Source organism: Colias philodice, chromosome 8 (assembly GCF_061535455.1).
Source record: "Colias philodice isolate Cphi_HAF_F1 chromosome 8, ilColPhil1 Martin Lab GWU primary, whole genome shotgun sequence".
Taxonomy (NCBI): domain Eukaryota; kingdom Metazoa; phylum Arthropoda; class Insecta; order Lepidoptera; family Pieridae; genus Colias; species Colias philodice.
Window position 1 is genome coordinate 9759404 of NC_143093.1, and position 18972 is coordinate 9778375.

The window sequence follows — 18972 nt, forward strand, 5'->3', positions numbered from 1 at the left end:
ATCAATAATTCAGGGCTCATAACCTGGCTGCAAGCGACATTCGGCTGTCGTCTGCCCATAGTACAGGGAGGAACAATATCCTTCTTAGTACCCACGCTAGCAATACTCGGTCTCCCAGCGTGGAAGTGCCCAGAACAAGCCACGCTGGCTGCTATGAGTCCAGAAGAAAGAAGAACAGTCTGGACGAGTAGGATGTGCGAACTGTCTGGTGCTATTGCTGTGTCTGCGCTGTTTCAAGTGTTTGGAGGTAAGTTTATATTAGGTTTGAGTGTTTCACTTTAAATCTGTAAGTTTATATTTTGAAAGGTAATATCTGTAATTTTTCTTGAACATTCATTTAATATACGATTTTTTAATTTTGTGTCTGTGCGCGGTTTTTTACGCGCGCGTCCTTGTTTGTATCTATGTGCATAATAAGTATATGTTTAAAGGCGTTTGTGCTTTTACTTAATTGTGCATTTACGGCTAGGTTACTTCGGCCTGATCGGCTCGTTGCTCCACTACGTGACGCCACTCACAATAGCACCAACAGTAGCACTAGTAGGTCTCACTTTATTCGACCACGCGGCGGCTGCGGCGTCGCAGCAGTGGGGGATCGCGGCTGGGTAAGTTACAGGACATTATACTACACTACGCTACGCAACGCTACACTACGCTACACTACGCTACGCTACACTACGCAGTACGCTACACTACGCGACGCTACGCAACGTTAAGCTTTGGTCTGGTGATCATGACGCACAACGCTGAGGTATGCGCCCCAACGCAGCGACACGATACAGCATTTACCGTCCCTGCGGAGAGGTGGTCAGTTGATTTTGCCGCAGCTACCAAGGTAGACGTGAACATGAACAATTTTGCTGTAATTATCAAACTTATATGTTTTTGTTCTTTATTTTTATATAAAGAAGGATAGCTGCGAACTAATTCTATTAAATTGTCTTCGAAAAAATTCATATTGTCGCATTCATATATGCCGTGACGCATACCCGCACACCGCAGCGTTCAATCGAGAATGACGCCGCGCTGTGCGGGAGTACACCTCCCCACTCACCGCACTTGCCCTTCGCCGCGGACGCATACTGCGACGGAACAAGAGAACATTGTCGACGTTTTTCATATGATTGAGTGTCCGGCATCGCAAACCGTCTACCTCAGCGTTGTGCGTCATGATCGCCAGACCAAAGCTTAACACTACAACTACGCTACATTGCGCTACACTATACTTGTCTACGCTACGCCAAAAAACAAACAACGCAACATTGCCTAGTACATTGCATTGCACTAAGCTAAATATACACAAAGCTTTAGCTTATTTTTTTTTATAAAAATTGTAAAAAGTTTTGAAAATCACCAGATAGGTTGCAAGTTTATAAGGATGTCTTTCTTACTTACCTATCTTTACTATTTTTTAAAGAGTTACATTTTTTAAAGAATTATCCCACACCATACATAATAATTTGGAAACTGTATAAGAAAAGGAAGACTATGAACTAATAATGAAATTTACAAATTATCCACACGATGTTACAAACGTGATTAAACCGGTAGAACCAAAAAGTTTCCCGACATGTGACATCTATTCACATGGGAGGCCTGTGGCCCTCGGAGCAAAATATACTGATTATGATGTTCCAATAACCTTTTCTATTATTAGTATATACTTTTTAACCGACTTAAAAAAGGAGGAAGTTCTCAATTTGACGACGCGGTTGGCGCAGTGGTAAAGTAACTGCCTACTGAGCCGACGGTCCCGGGTTCGATCCCCGGTCAGGGCAAATATTTGTGTGATGAACTCAATTATTTGTTCTTGGGTCTGGGTGTTATCTATATATATGTATTTATCAAATATTATATTTATCGTCGCCTAGTACCCACATCACAAGCCTTAATTGAGCTTACTGTGGGACTAGGTCGATTTGTGTAATAATGTCCTATAATAATAATAATTCGACCGTTATACATATTAGTCAAGCACTAAGCACTTAGTACTAAGCCCGTGCACCGATATCTAACGTATTTAGAAATAGCACATCTAAAAAATATGTACCTAGGTACATAGTATATCCAACCTTATTTTATTTTTTACTTTTCCGTTTTTGAAGTTGGTTTTTTGAACGTAGTTATTTTAATTTTTCTATTATGTCTTATGTTTAATACTGGTACAGTGCCACAAAATTATCTGACCCGAAAATACTATTTAGCGGCACTAAAATCGACATCAGTGACACCGTCACCGGTTAAGTTTGTGCCTTTCCTTTTGGCAAATAAATATAATTTTTTTTTTTTTTTATCAAAATTCGTTCAATAGTTTGCACGTCAATCATCCATCCATCCTCACACATTTCATGTTATAATATTAATAAGAAAGAAAATATGAATCCTTTTTAAAAGCTTACTTTTAGGTAGTTATGTGTTCATTCATAATTCTAGGTTACACAATTATACATCTAAAGGTTCGTCAAATTTCATGAAATGCGTAGGCGTTAAGTTTCACTGTCTAGGATATCTGCGTGAACTTTGGTATTTCAATAATTTCGGATATAAAGTTATTACCTATTTATTAGGTTATCTATTAATGCTCTTATTAATAGTAATTTCGTCATCATTCATTTTAGCGCATTTTTGAGCACTTATAATAGGTACGACTGAAATAGTTTAATTTATCTACCTAAAACAAAAGATGTACGATTTTAAACATGCATTTTTAAAAGTATTTAAACTACATATTTTACTTTCTAATAAAATTAATAAAAGAAGGAGCTAACTGGGACTATAATTCTACCTTATTTTATATTTCATGAATAAATCAAGGAACTTAGCAAATAAACCGCAAATATCTAACATCACAAACGAAGGCATGGCTCTCTCTACTAAGTAATAACATTAGATTCAAATCTAGTTTGATCCTTGAGACTATCTTAAATAGAAACGTGTTTTCTCGTATAAAGTGAAACACGTGTATTCTACACGTGCAAAAGGGTTCGGATAGGAAATTGAGCTTATTTGTTAATCTTGGGGATTGAAACGATTCAATCCTTTGACTAACACTTTGATACGCTGATCTTCGTGCATTGCTGTCCGCCTGGTACTAATGTACATAATTTCATAAATATTATAAACTAGCGGTCCGCTCCGGCTTCGCCCGTGGTACATTTTTACGTTTTCTCGACATAAGAACCATCCTCGTACTTTAAGGAATATTAAAACAAAGAATTAACGGAATCGGTTCAGCCGTTTTCGATTTTGCGCTTAGCAACACATTTTTTGATTCAGTTTTGACACTGACCCAGCTGTTGTTCTGCCCTTTTCCCCTTTTACGTTTTTTCTTTCGATAAGAACCTTTCTAGTGCCAAGTCAAGTTTCTAGTGCTTGATTACGTACATTTTTAAATTATAATTATATTTATTTATTACTAGCTGTTGCCCGCGACTTCGTCCGCGATTCGGTCGTTTTTCGTCATTCGTCGTTTAAAAAAAATACGTGACACTTTATTTTTGAATGTTCTTAATTGTCTCTTATAAAATTTAACTACATTAAAATTGAATACTCTGATAAGAAAATCTTAAAATCATCGAAAATCATAGACATCGAATATCTGAGGAAAACATGAATGAATGTGATTTAAATTCTACATTTCTTAGTAATTAAAATAATAATCTAAATTAAATGTAGATTAACAGTTTGAGCGCACCATTATAGAATATGTACCTAAGTAATAAATTACGTTAGTTTACATAGTAACTTTACTAAAAACACGATGACTTTCTTTCGCGCTCGGTACCACAAACTAAGCATGTTTGTGGTACGTCACTTTACGCCCCACGAGTTCCCCTCCGTTGCTATGCGAAAATACATTCGTCGCCCTACTGTAGGAAAAATTGTAATACTGTGGCCTGGGCGTTATAACACGCTCAGGGAATTCCTGAGTGCTGATAGACTTCCGTCTATCGGCATTTATACCAATTTTATATTAATATCACCATCTTGAGGAAAAGCTTCTAATGTCGATTTAAAACGCATATATACGGATTAACCTGATGAATTAACATGTTCTAAAATTGTGAAATGAGTTCAGTTTTAAATTCGAGAAATATTGATTTCTTGTATTCGATTATTCGTCGTAGTCGAATACAAAATATATTTAAAGAAACTTAGGTTGGCCTTCAGGCAAAAGGGATCCTATCAAATGATAAACTTGACCTTGTATCTTAAAAGTAAGAATGAAAGGAGCATCTGATAATTGTTGAGCACCAAAGGATCATTTAAAACGCAATACTATAAGAGCTAATATTGTCTAAGAACTGTTTAGATTGCACATGTTCCTCTAAAACTTAAAAGTAGTGATTTCAAAGGTTCCGGCGTATCTTCAAACGAAAGCCGACTCCTTACTCCACTTTAAAGCATTACAAAAAGAACATACTACGTTAATATCGCCAATACAGAAGATGATCTGTAGGTAATCAATTGTGAGGTTATAAGCAAACCCACTTTTATATTTGTCGGACCACACCACCGAATTTGTAGATTGATCTTCTATGTTTACCTCTAAGTCATTAAGACTATGTCGAAATCTGTCTGCAGTAAGACGGGCCTCTCGCTATTCGTCCGTTTCAAGAGACCAATAGTTTCAATTCTTAATCTTTCATTAAACAAACTTATTAATCGTTCTTGTCTCAAATAATGGTAATATTCGCGTCCCTACTCTAGTCATTGCTTATGCTCATGTTCATCTTCGAGAGATCGAATAATATTATGGTGCACCCTATTATTTGTCAAACGGTCTTCATATTGAGTAAAAGTTTCAGATTCTCGAGATAAAATATGACGATCGTGATCAGCTGTGAGACGTAATTCCCTCTCAGTGAGGGTTTCGGTCTCACGGGATAGTACAATATGCCATTTGCGATCAGCTGTGAGACGTTATACCCTCTCAGTGAAGGTTTCGGTCTCACAGGATAGTACATGCCGTTCGCGGTCAGCTGTGAGCCGCAATTCTCGTTGTGAAGCAGTTTCAGGTTCGGCATAACACATGTTGTTTTCGGTCAATAGTAAGCCTCTTATCTATAACGATCCTTGAGAACTCTTATTTCTCATTTTCTTAACTTTGCTCGAATTTCGATATAAAGATTTTTTAGGTGGCACTGATGCGGGTGAATAAAAATTAAGTTAAAGCCTGATTCCCACGACATGTTTGCTTCAAAAATCCGACCGCGCCACACCACACCACATGCCATGGGAATCGGCGCGCTTGTCGCTCGCCAGTGCTTGCCATACGCACACATGCCGTGGGAACGCTCAGTTCAAATCGCGACGGATGGCGACAAGCGCTTGTCGTCTGCCAATGCTTGTGAAGCAATACATATAATAAAATTGTGGAAAAGTGATGTCTGTACAATTAAAATATGTAGAAAAAAATTAGCAGGTGTTATTATTATCGAGAAATCGAGAGAAACCATTTTTTCTCTTAAAAGCTCCCCCCCCTCCCACTTCCCGAACTCCGATTGACCGTAATTTATTTTTCCTTACATTTTTATCATATCCTTTTCTAATGGGTTTCATCCTACTGCGATTTTTTTTTTGTTTCAAAAATTATCTACCCTGGTGTATAGGTAAATTTTCCACATAAAAATGTCCTTTAAATTATGTCGTATTATATTTTTAACCCCCGACGCAAAAAGACTGGTGTTATGTGTTTGACCGCTATGTATTTCTGTGTGTGTGTGTGTGTGTCTGTCTATGGCACCGTAGCTGGCTAACAGGTAAACCGAATTAGATGCGGTTTTTTTTGTTAGGCAGAATATTTTCCGACGCTGGTTCTTAGATAAAGTGTATCAAAATTGGTTCATCCACTTATTATACCTACATAGGGGTAAAAGTGGGAATGAAAAAAATGAAAGTTATAATTTATTTTTAAAGATCGTCGGGAAGTTTATGAAATTATTTATTCCTTTTTCTATACACTTTTCTTCGTCTAAACCAGCTATACTCAACCTTTTTTTACTTTGGGCCACATAATTTCTACTGTTTAACCTTGCGGGCCGCAGTAATTTACCTACATACCTATGTCACCTACGTCATCAGCGAATAGTCTATCTATGTACCAAATTTCATCAGAATCGATTCAGTGGTTTATTCACGAAAGCGTAACAGACAGACTGGGTTTCTTTCGCATTTGTTACTAGTGATGAAGCGAAGATTATGCGACAGTTAAATAAAACTATATAATAAAAAAATTACCATTTATTTCTGTCATAAAAATTAATGTGATTTTTGACATTGTAACCAATTTTTGACAATTTTTGATAAATCAGGCACATAGTTACTGCATGCTACTCTCAAGACGTCGTCTAGATGCGAATCGGTATGTAAGCCGAGATCTGTAGACATCTTTTGCATATTTCATTTTTGAATATGAGGATTCACATAGGTAAGTTGATGCAAACAATGTCAAGAGTAAATGTGCGCAATTTTTTAACGTTTCATAGCTATCCGGTACTAATTTCCAAAATTTTAAATTCTTCATATTGATGTGTCTCTCTTTTCTCTTTAAAAATCGCCTCCAGATTACATTTTTAACTTCGACAGAAAATACCTACATTTTTAACTCCGAGCGCACTCAAGTGTGATCTGTGTGTACGCATTAAGGGAGAAAACATGAGTAAATGCGTGAATTAATAAATACGTTAATTTTACGTAATTTTGGGCCCTTAACGTGGTTCGGGCCGCAAAAAAAAGCGCAGCGGGCCGCAGGCGGCCCGCGGGCCGCTGGTTGAGTATGGCTGGTCTAAACGGTTTAGTTACGTGCTCTCTCTCTCTTCAGCCTTTAGTTACGTGCGTGAGACAGGAAAGATCTAATTTGGATTTGTTGCTGGATTTGATAAAAACTGAGTATCGATTAAGCTGATCAGTGGCTACACCATAGATTATTAAAAACATCCGTTTAAGAAAGGAAGGAAATAGAATTTGCTCCTCTCCCCCCCCTGGTTCCTAAAAAATAATATGACATAATTTAAAAGAAATTTTACGTAGACGTACGTAGAATTAGTTAGGCATTTCTTTTTTGATTTTCGATATTATATACTAATCATAATTTTTAATTACATTATGTAGTAACTATTTGGTATAGGTTAGGCATTTCATTTCTTGATTTTCTTTAATAATTTGGTACGTAAGTTTTTTAGCTCAGTTTAGTAAGAAATTTTAATAACAATTCTTTTAATTATTTATGGTAAAGTCCGGTCGCGGAGCAGGAAGAATTTCGTACATTAACCTGTCACTGTCACTCCCTTGTAAAAATAATGTGTCTTGCTCGCACAGGTGCAATGACCGCCGTCCTTAGGGATTGTAAACCTTTAACCTGAGAGCGTAAGGTTTGTGTTTGCTTGATTGGTGTCAGGTGTTCAATTATGATTTTGTGAATTCAAAATTTATAAGAATAAACCTCAAACTCTTTATGTCCAATCAAAATCCGCCTAAGTCGAAATCGCGTGTTAGAATAACGTATTTCTGTAATATTGTACCTACATAGTAAATTATTTTTTGAAAAATAAGGTCATAAAGAAGTTTCACTTCTTATGTGTGTACACGCACACTTTTTTTTATATAATATTATATCGTTGTTATTGAAAAAGTTAAAATGTAACTAACTAATAAGTATTGTAAATGAATAGAGGACATTTATTTAATAAATTAGTAAAAAACATTTTCTCCTCCAAATATTTCATGTAAACTGCACTTCATTCAAAAATGTTTGTGACCACTGTCAGTAGGTAAAGAGGTCATTGTACGAAATTCTTTCTGCTTCGCGACCGGACTTTAGTACGTATTTACTCAATAATTGTATCTTAAGTAGTAATTCAGCATGGGCGTAGCCACGGTGGGGCTGGGTGGGGCGCTTACCCTGGCTTTGATCTGGTAGGTACTAATTGTGAAGGGGAGTGGGCGTGGGCGTGGGATTGGGACTGAACGTGGCATATGGCGTGGGAGTGCGAGTGGGCGCGGGAGTGGGAGCATGAAAATAAAAATGATTTTTTATTGTTGCCCCACCCTGAGCCCATGGTCATAGGTCCCATAGTCACTATTCCACGCGAAAGAAGTCGCGGGGACAGCTAGTAGACAAATATAATCAGAAAGCTTTGAACTCCTAAGCTCAACCATAAAAGATAGACATTTATGATGTCGGGAGATATTTTTTATATAATATGGAGAACATTTCTTTCATACTTGATTTCTGTGTAGCTTTAACCATTAAGATACACGCATTAAGAACGCACACGCGACGAAAGCTTAAAAATGGAGTTGCTGCTCTGCTCACGAATATGAAAAATAATAGTTATTTAGGAAATATATTTCATGTGCAGAATTGACCTCTACTGATTTAATATAAGTAGGTATACATATATTTAGATTCCAATTTCCATGTAACGTTAAATTCGACTATACAATAACTAACAGACAACGCAGGTTACTCTCGTTTCCGTAAGTTGAGGCGGCTACATATTCGGTCCTAATAACATGACTTTTTGTGAACGAAACGACAGCGCGGTTTAATTCGATGGCAACACCATCAGAAAAAAGGAAATATTTTTAACTTTGAAAAAATATTATGATTTACACTATTATTAATACTATTTTAACATTAACACAAAATATAAGACTGTGAGTGTGTAAAAATAAATCCAGCTAGTTTCACATCACACTTATGTTTATAATTAGGTATACGACATGAAAATATATTAATTACCAAGCAATAATCATATAGATAAATACTGAACAAAAGTATTAACAGTCAAAGTATATTATTTTTTATTAACAACATGTAAATGATGAAGGAATAATAATTATCAACGAACTAACCTTTTTGTATTAGAGTCCCGCCTCGTGATCGAATTATTAAAACACGAAGATTTTTAAAAATGTAACCAATGAACACAATCAATATTAGATTAACTGTAATGGTGTCTAGTTTGACTTAAAATAATATACATCTACCCTCACTTTTAAAAATGTAGTATATTCACACGAATTATAAGCGCACCTTATAGGGAAGGGAAGATTTATTATGGGTTAAAGAGTTAAATAAATAACTAACATAATTATATTTAAATTATTAATTTTTAACATTGTGTTCAGTAGTGTTAACATGTAAATTGATTTGATTTTTACGAAATCTCATAGATGGCGCTGAATCAAATTTGTCTTTATAGTACTAAGATTCATTAAACAGTTTCTCTGCCCAAATTACGTAAATGACGTAGTTTTTATAGTGTAAAGCTAGATAATAGCATGGCTTACTCAAAAACAACATTTAAACATGAGTCTTTAGATTGTACGCTGACGTAGTACACGGAATACGTAAGAAAAGTAAAGGTTCACAGCTCCTCCCCCGGAGGTGATAGCATGATTATATGTTTAAAAAAACCTCACTCGACCTGTTAGTAATATTCATGCAAAATTTGAAGTCAATCTATGCAGTACTTTTCGAGATTAGCTCGGACAAACATACAGACAAACAGACAAACAGACAAACAGACAAACAGACAAAAATTCTAAAAACTATATTTTTGGCTTTTATATCGATTATAGATCATGGAATATGTATTCTTTTAAAAAAATATTCAATGTACAGTTTTGACTTTCCTACGATTTTATTATATGTATAGATTCATTTTATTTTAGTTCAAATCAAAATTTTAAGTTTGTAATGCATAAATAAATGTAATCCTTCTAAATTTTCGGGTTGTCTGGCAGAAATCGCTTACAGCGATAAGACCGCCCTCTGTTCATGTTGTTACTTGTATGGTTCTTAGTTTATAATCCTGTATTAAGTGTGCAATAAAGTATTTTTCATTCATTCATTCATTCATTTTTGTTATATGGTGGATAATATTGGGATGATAGATTAAGGTTATCAAATATATTTTTTTCATTTGTCTTAAGTCGCTATGTAAGTTTAAAAGTTTCTAAATATTTCTGGGTCGCCTATACCTATAAGTTTAAATGTTTCTAAATATTTCTAGTTCTGAATAACTTACGAACTTACATACCTACTTAAAGGGATTCTATTGGTACAGATATACAACAAGACAGTCTTAAAAGAATCTGCAATTTGATCCAATCTATCATAGTGAAATAGCCCATATAGAGCTGCACGAGTGTTAAAATCAATACTGCAGCGGGCGACGACCTTTGACATTTCGGACTTTGTTCCACTTCCTTGTGTACACAAAGTTCCTTTTTGCTTTGGAAAGCAAAATATTTGCACTAGTGACTGATCCTTTCCACTACACTGTCAAGCCTTTGAAATCTGATTGAAAACCATTCTGGCGCATAGTAATGTTTCGACTTTCGCTATGTTCCCCACAGGAGCTATATGGTTAGATGATTTCTGGGATTGAAACTTGTCCTTGTTATTTTGTTTGTGTCGTAGTTTGCATAGTTGCATATTTTTTTCCGTAATTGTTTCTCTCACTCGGATACATAAGACACAATAATCGTTAGAAATCAAAGTGGCTAATGCGTTTTTTTATTTCAGTAGGCTACTCTTTCTTTGTTGCTATTATTTATTGGTTTTTCATAAGTGGTAATCATCCTGAATTAGATGTTTTACTGTTCTTTGTACCTGCAAATAAATGATCTGCAGGACACCTCATTCTGCCGGTTTGAGGTAGAAACTTTTTATACTCGTAATTACTAAAACGGGGTTCCTGCTCATTAAAGTTAAAAAAAAAAAATTAATTCATTGCACTGCAATCATCCTCAGATTCACAAACAGTACCTTTATACTCTTGTATAGTTTCCAAACATCAAATAAATAGTCGAAGCTGAAAGTTTGTGGAACCAATCAAACGTTTCTGCTATACTCGTTTGTAATTCGCCGGGAATAGTGCCCAGGGCTCCGATAAATGTTCATTCGTGAGTTTAGGCCGAAATTGAAAACGTTTGCCAGTGAGATTTGGTCATTCATATTATACTAGCTGAGCCAGGACTGCGCGGCGCTTCATGAATTTCGTTCACAGATTTGGCTTATGTGATATTTTCGGATATTTTAATCTTGAATTTAGACATATGAAAATGTTTTTGGTGGGATATTTTAATCTTGAATTTAGACATATAAGGTCTATCTTTCTGACATTGTAATCCGGAAATGCTACTATAGCAAAGACAATGTTGCATTATACAAATGGTAGGTACATAATGCATGTATTATTGTAAAAACTAATAACAATTTTTCCTCTCGGTTATTGTCGTCAAATTATCTGACACAAAATTCTATGCGCTTTAATCAGAGCATCATTTTCCTGTAAGTCTTACCACGATTCCACACTGAATATGTAAATAGTTCGATAGAACCTTGCATAACCGCGATAACTTCTAATTAAAAACTTGCAAACTGAACGAGCAGTCACGTTCGATGTATTTCCGAACGGAAAATTGTTGAAACAAACTTCGTCGATGCGATAATGCCCTAGCGATTTCTAGAAAAGTTTAAAAACATTTTCTCCTATGCAACTGAGCTTACACCGCGTTTTACTTTATTTTACAGCATTTCAACGTTTTCACGTTTTTATAAAACATTGCTCAAGCCATCGCTTCGAAATAAACAGAACGACGAGGGTTGTATAAATATTTTTATTTTCTCTGCTCACGCTGCATCTTGCAGATTATGGTTTCGTTGCGCTCAACGTTTCTTTGATAAATTTTCTAGTTAAATATATTATATTTGTTTGGATAAAAACTTTGTGAAATCCACAACGTACATAAGCTTTGATAGTCTTTGTCTTTAAAAAATTTTCATTCTTCTATCTGCCAGTTACTACTTTGAAAGCTAGGTACTCTGAACAAATACTAATAATGCTACTTGAACATCTTAAAACTATTCATCTGAAACAATGCATTAAGTACTTAGGAAAATAACAACAAAAAAAATAAAAACAATAAAAACTCTAGCTGACCTATCTAACTTATTATATAGAAAGAATACCTACATGTTGTTCTATTCTTGGATCTACCCGATATGCACAAAAAATTTCATGAGAATCTGTCCAGCCGTTTCGGGGGAGGTTATATTACATCTACTATGACAAATCCCTCATCGAAGCGATGAAATAAACATTGAAAAGACTTATAACGTTCACTTAAACACAATTATTTATTTTATTAAGAGGTTACCTTCATCCAACTAGATACTAAAATTGAATATTTTACATTGCCCTATTTACGTCATAACTCATAACCCAATTAAAGCCTTTTACCGGACCGGGCTAAGCTAGCTCAATGAAAAATTCCTAGAATACCCGGCTAGGTTGATCTGGGCAGGGGCCGTTGCCATGGCAACCAGGTCGCGGCACGCAACAAGTGAGCCCGTATCGATCGTATCTGCATCGCGCATCTAAAATTGATGTTTTATTTGGTTGTAACGTCCTGCTTTTATAGCTCTTTATTATATATTCATGAATACAGATAAAATAATACTATACCAGGTATAAAGTGCTTGTTATAATATAAGGTGTTACACTTCCTATAGGTATCCTATGATACTAGATTATAAACGTACTATTTTGGCTATCAACGAACAAATAAGTTTGAACAAAACTTCCCGTTCTTATCAAGCTTAAATCTGTAATCTATTCATTAAATCTGTAAGCTATGAGTTATCTTTACTAATATTATTAAGCTGAAGAATTTGTTTGTTTCTTTGAACGCGCTAATCTCAAGAACAACTGGTCCGATTTGAAAAATTATTTCGGTGTTGGATAGCCGATCGAGGAAGGCTATAAGCTATATCTCATCACGCTAAGACAAGTAGAAGCAGAGCCACACGAGTGAAACCGCGGAGCGCAGCTAGTATTTTATTATTTATAATCTGTTTAATTTATTTTTGTTACTTTTCATGCATGTTTTCCTTTCCTACTATTATTGAGTGGAATAAAAAAAGTGGCTATTAATTTCACTAAACGGATTAGAATGAAATGAGCACACGGGCAATTTATAATCTGGATTAACATTTAACAGGCTATTATAACGTATAATACTTTGTTTTTTACCTTTATTTACGATTTAGGACAGAAACTAGGGCAGTGGAATAATACATAAATACCTACTCAATGCGAAAAAGCCTCCAAATTTCTCAAACATAAGTCATTTTTATTTCGCAGAGAATTTTAAAGTTCAAGGTAGGTATATAAATTTCTTACGTTTTCCGAGTTTCAAGTTTCATTCTCAAAGGGTTATTAAGCTACTTTATATTAAATTTAATGAGAAACGTCTACGGGCAATAACATTAAAAGTTCTTTTTAAGTGCCCTCTGGTGACGGAGACTTTTTAGTTGCCTGAGATATTTATTAGATGAAAGGGCCTAGTGTTCATGATGTGTTTATGTCAAATTTTACATATTAATATGGTAAAGAGGAAAGTCTATTTTTGAATATATTTTATTACTCAGAAAAAACGTTGGATCGCCGTCAAAATTATTTCACCATAGAAAGTTACATTATTCGAGCTTTTTATGGCGTAACATCAGTCAGTATGGGCGAAAACCACAGATCACAGAAACTAAAGGCAAAAACTGAAACTAAAAAACAAAGGAAGATCTGTTCTTAGGAAACATCTCGAGAAAGAATAGAAAAAATTCGAGCACGAGGTGGGATATAATTTTTTCTATTCTTTAACAAAGTTCGTATTTTTAAAGCATTTTAAATGCTATAAAACTAAATATAAAACATATTATCTCGAGTCGGGATGATCGGCTAGTAAATATAGGTTTTAGTTTTATTTTGAGAATCGAAACGATTTTATATCTATAAATTATATTATTATATTGAAGTGGATACCATGATGATGGAGGAGGATGATGAAGAGATAAATTTGAAGATTAACTAATTGGTTAACTATTAATTAACCGCCTAAATAAAGTTCCTATTTGATATAGCAATTACAAACATGTCTACTATGCAGGTTGATGTTCCATACTCGTGCCGGGCGTCTATTTGTCTTTCTATATGTAATTTCTACGCTCGAAGTTTAGGATATGTTCAATATTACAGTATTTACCATAAATTCCGAAATGTAGGTGAACTATCGCTTCAAGGAATTATTTGCATACATTTACGGGAATACGGATGCTTATGTTAATTTATTTCGAAATACATACATAAGTGGTTCTATGATAGACTATATTTTTACATTACTATTTTGTCATATTTTGTATATGTACTAGCTGCATATAATTTTAATATAAGTACACATTTATAAAAAGTCTATCCAAGTAGGTATTAAATATGTTATTAATATTCTAAAAAATATGCGCATAATATTTTCGTACCTACTTTTTGCGGTGCTTAAATGCACTGGATATAACGGATAAACATTTATACCATTTTTGTTCCTATCGGATTTCCTGCTAACAAAGCTATCACTAACAGGAACCAACAAAGTAAGGTTCTTTTGAGCTTTGAAACGTTGAAAATGTTGCTTGTGAAATATCGAAAACGTTCACAAAGGCTTTAAAACATTGATGGTTGGGCTATCGTTAAGGTGCGTATAGGAAACGCGATTGTATAATAAAGATAGTGTATTATTATTTATTTATGTAGGGTAAAATATAGGCTAGTTACGGAATAATCGCCTTGTTGGGTATGCCGTTATATACTGACAGAGTTGCTTTGTCATAATTACTAATTAACATTTTTTTTATCTGTTAAAATATTTCATACGAGTATGTTAAAGTCAATTTTTTAACCATTTAAAAAGTTATAAATATCTTAGTCTGTAATACAATTATCTACACGTTATATGTGCACAAGTACACTTTTTATTAACTTTTTCTTCTTCTATATATCGCTAATCGCTAATCCATGAATATTGCTTTAAATACTACACTGAAATGCACGCTTTGAAAACTGATATTCTGCTAGTGTAGTTGCATTTACATACGAATTGAGTATTATGCGAATAAATTTAAATGTACTCTCTAAACATAGCATGTACCTAAATACATGCATTCAATATTGGTTAGATTGAACCACTAATTGATCATTAATTATCAGATAATAGTAAGCCGAAACAGAACATTTTGTCTATAATATAGGTATTATGTTTTAACGGGAATAGAATTTGTAATGAGGGATTTGTTTCAAATTTTACTAATAGTGGTTACTGAATTTTTATATTAAGTTAATTAATTGCAATGCATGTATGTAGTAGATATGATATCCTGGGTTCGATTCCCGGTGGAGACGAAGAAAAAAATAGTCTGTCTGGCAGGACACAGAAGGCTAATCACCTTCTTGTCCCTAAAGAAAATCGATCAGTGAAACAGATGTATGGAATGGATAATGCATCTGCCCCTTACCCCACTTGGGGACACGGGACTTCACTTTAATAGATATGAAAAACATTGACCTGGCTTAAAATTGTTAGAGTCCCTAGCTAAATAATTTACTATAGCTCTATAATATAAAAAATCGACCAAAGACATGTCACATATGCATATCTATACATATAATAAAATCGTAGGAAAGTCAAAACTGTACATTGAATATTTTTTTAAAAGAATACATAATCCATGATCTATAATCGATATAGAAGCCAAAAATATAGTTTTTAGAATTTTTGTCTGTTTGTCTGTTTGTCTGTTTGTCTGTTTGTCTGTATGTTTGTCCGAGCTAATCTCGAAAAGTACTGCATAGATTGACTTCAAATTTTGCATGAATATTACTAACAGGTCGTGTGAGGTTTTTTTAAACATATTATCATGCTATCACCTCCGGGGGAGGAGCTGTGAACCTTTACTTTTCTTACGTATTCCGTGAACTACGACAGCGTACAATCTAAAGACTCATGTTTAAATGTTGTTTTTGAGTAAGCCACGCTATTATCTAGCTTTACACTATAAAAACTACGTCATTTACGTTATTTGGGCAGAGAAACTGTTTAATGAATCTTAGTACTATAAAGACAAATTTGATTCAGCGCCATCTATGAGATTTCGTAAAAATCAAATCAATTTACATGTTAACACTACTGAACACAATGTTAAAAATTAATAATTTAAATATAATTATGTTATTTATTTATTTAACTCTTTAACCCATAATAAATCTTCCCTTCCCTATAAGGTGCGCTTATATAATTCGTGTGAATATACTACATTTTTAAAAGTGAGGGTAGATGTATATTATTTTAAGTCAAACTAGACACCATTACAGTTAATCTAATATTGATTGTGTTCATTGGTTACATTTTTAAAAATCTTCGTGTTTTAATAATTCGATCACGAGGCGGGACTCTGATACAAAAAGGTTAGTTCGTTGATAATTATTATTCCTTCATCATTTACATGTTGTTAGTAAAAATATACTTTGACTGTTAATACTTTTGTTCAGTATTTATCTGTATGATTATTGCTTGGTAATTAATATATTTTCATGTCGTATACCTAATTATAAACATATTAAGTGTGATGTGAAACTAGCTGGATTTATTTTTACACACTCACAGTCTTATATTTTGTGTTAATGTTAAAATAGTATTAATAGTGTAAATCATAATATTTTTTCAAAGTTAAAAATATTTCCTTTTTTCTGATGGTGTTGCCATCGAATTAAACCGCGCTGTCGTTTCGTTCACAAAAAGTCATGTTATTAGGACCGAATATGTAGCCGCCTCAACTTACGGAAACGAGAGTAACCTGCGTTGTCTGTTAGTTATTATATAGTCGAATTTAACGTTACATGGAAATTGGAATCTAAATATATGTATACCTACTTATATTAAATCTGTAGAGGTCAATTCTGCACATGAAATATATTTCCTAAATAACTATCACGAGGTGATCAGAGATCGACATCGACGTCAAAAATGTTTGTCCGTCTGTCTGTCTGTATAACCGTTATAGAAACAAAAACTACTCGACGGATTTAAACGAAACTTGGTACAATTTTTTTTCATATTCGTGAGCAGAGCAGCAACTCCATTTTTAAGCTTTCGTCGCGTGTGCGTTCTTAATGCGTGTATCTTAATGGTTAAAGCTACACAGAAATCAAGTATGAAAGAAATGTTCTCCATATTATATAAAAAATATCTCCCGACATCATAAATGTCTATCTTTTATGGTTGAGCTTAGGAGTTCAAAGCTTTCTGATTATATTTGTCTACTAGCTGTCCCCGCGACTTCGTTCGCGTGGAATAGTGACTATGGGACCTATGACCATGGGCTCAGGGTGGGGCAACAATAAAAAATCATTTTTATTTTCATGCTCCCACTCCCGCGCCCACTCGCACTCCCACGCCATATGCCACGTTCAGTCCCAATCCCACGCCCACGCCCACTCCCCTTCACAATTAGTACCTACCAGATCAAAGCCAGGGTAAGCGCCCCACCCAGCCCCACCGTGGCTACGCCCATGCTGAATTACTACTTAACATACAATTATTGAGTAAATACGTACAACCATACTGTACTGTTGTACTACAATCAATAATTAAAAGAATTGTTATTAAAATTTCTTACTAAACTGAGCTAAAAAACTTACGTACCAAATTATTAAAGAAAATCAAGAAATGAAATGCCTAACCTATACCAAATAGTTACTACATATTGTAATTAAAAATTATGATTAGTATATAATATCGAAAATAAAAAAAGAAATGCCTAACTAATTCTACGTAAAATTTCTTTTAAATTATGTCATATTATTTTTTAGGAACCAGGGGGGGGGAGAGGAGCAAATTCTATTTCCTTCCTTTCTTAAACGGATGTTTTTAATAATCTATGGTGTAGCCAGTAGCCGCTGATCAGCTTAATCGATACTCAGTTTTTATCAAATCCAGAAACAAATCCAAATTAGATCTTTCCTGTCTCACGCACGTTACTAAAGGCTGAAGAGAGAGAGAGCACGTAACTAAACCGTTTAGACGAAGAAAAGTGTATAGAAAAAGGAATAAATAATTTCATAAACTTCCCGACGATCTTTAAAAATAAATTATAACTTTCATTTTTTTCATTCCCACTTTTACCCCTATGTAGGTATAATAAGTGGATGAACCAATTTTGATACACTTTATCTAAGAACCAGCGTCGGAAAATATTCTGCCTAACAAAAAAAACCGCATCTAATTCGGTTTACCTGTTAGCCAGCTACGGTGCCATAGACAGACACACACACACACACACAGAAATACATAGCGGTCAAACACATAACACCAGTCTTTTTGCGTCGGGGGTTAAAAATATAATACGACATAATTTAAAGGACATTTTTATGTGGAAAATTTACCTATACACCAGGGTAGATAATTTTTGAAACAAAAAAAAAATCGCAGTAGGATGAAACCCATTAGAAAAGGATATGATAAAAATGTAAGGAAAAATAAATTACGGTCAATCGGAGTTCGGGAAGTGGGAGGGGGGGGAGCTTTTAAGAGAAAAAATGGTTTCTCTCGATTTCTCGATAATAATAACACCTGCTAATTTTTTTCTACATATTTTAATTGTACAGACATCACTTTTCCACAATTTTATTATATGTATTGATGATGATGATTGAGATTATAACACTCTTAGTCCGTTTTAATTTTTATTCACCCGCATCAGTGCCACCTAAAAAATCTTTATATATCGAAATTCGAGCAAAGTTAAGAAAATGAGAAATAAGAGTTCTCAAGGATCGTTAGAGATAAGAGGCTTACTATTGACCGAAAACAACATGTGTTATGCCGAACCTGAAACCGCTTCACAACGAGAATTGCGGCTCACAGCTGACCGCGAACGGCATGTACTATCCTGTGAGACCGAAACCTTCACTGAGGGTATATATAACGTCTCACAGCTGATCGCAAATGGCATATTGTACTATCCCGTGAGACCGAAACCCTCACTGAGAGGGAATTACGTCTCACAGCTGATCACGATCGTCATATTTTATCTCGAGAATTCTGAAACTTTTACTCAATATGAAGACCGTTTGA

The 18972-nt window shown here is 34.5% G+C and overlaps 1 protein-coding gene across 2 annotated transcripts in view; it reads left to right on the top strand.

The window, feature by feature from the left end:
- The window catches only part of LOC149486766 (solute carrier family 23 member 2), a 43424-nt gene that overhangs the window by 9912 nt on the left and 14540 nt on the right, over positions 1 to 18972 (top strand). For both annotated transcript variants that reach the window (XM_089698490.1, XM_089698491.1), the window contains exons 5-6: positions 14 to 247; positions 470 to 605. In XM_089698490.1, the coding sequence (XP_089554616.1) occupies positions 14 to 247; positions 470 to 605 (370 nt within the window). The remainder of the gene's footprint in view (positions 1 to 13; positions 248 to 469; positions 606 to 18972) is intronic.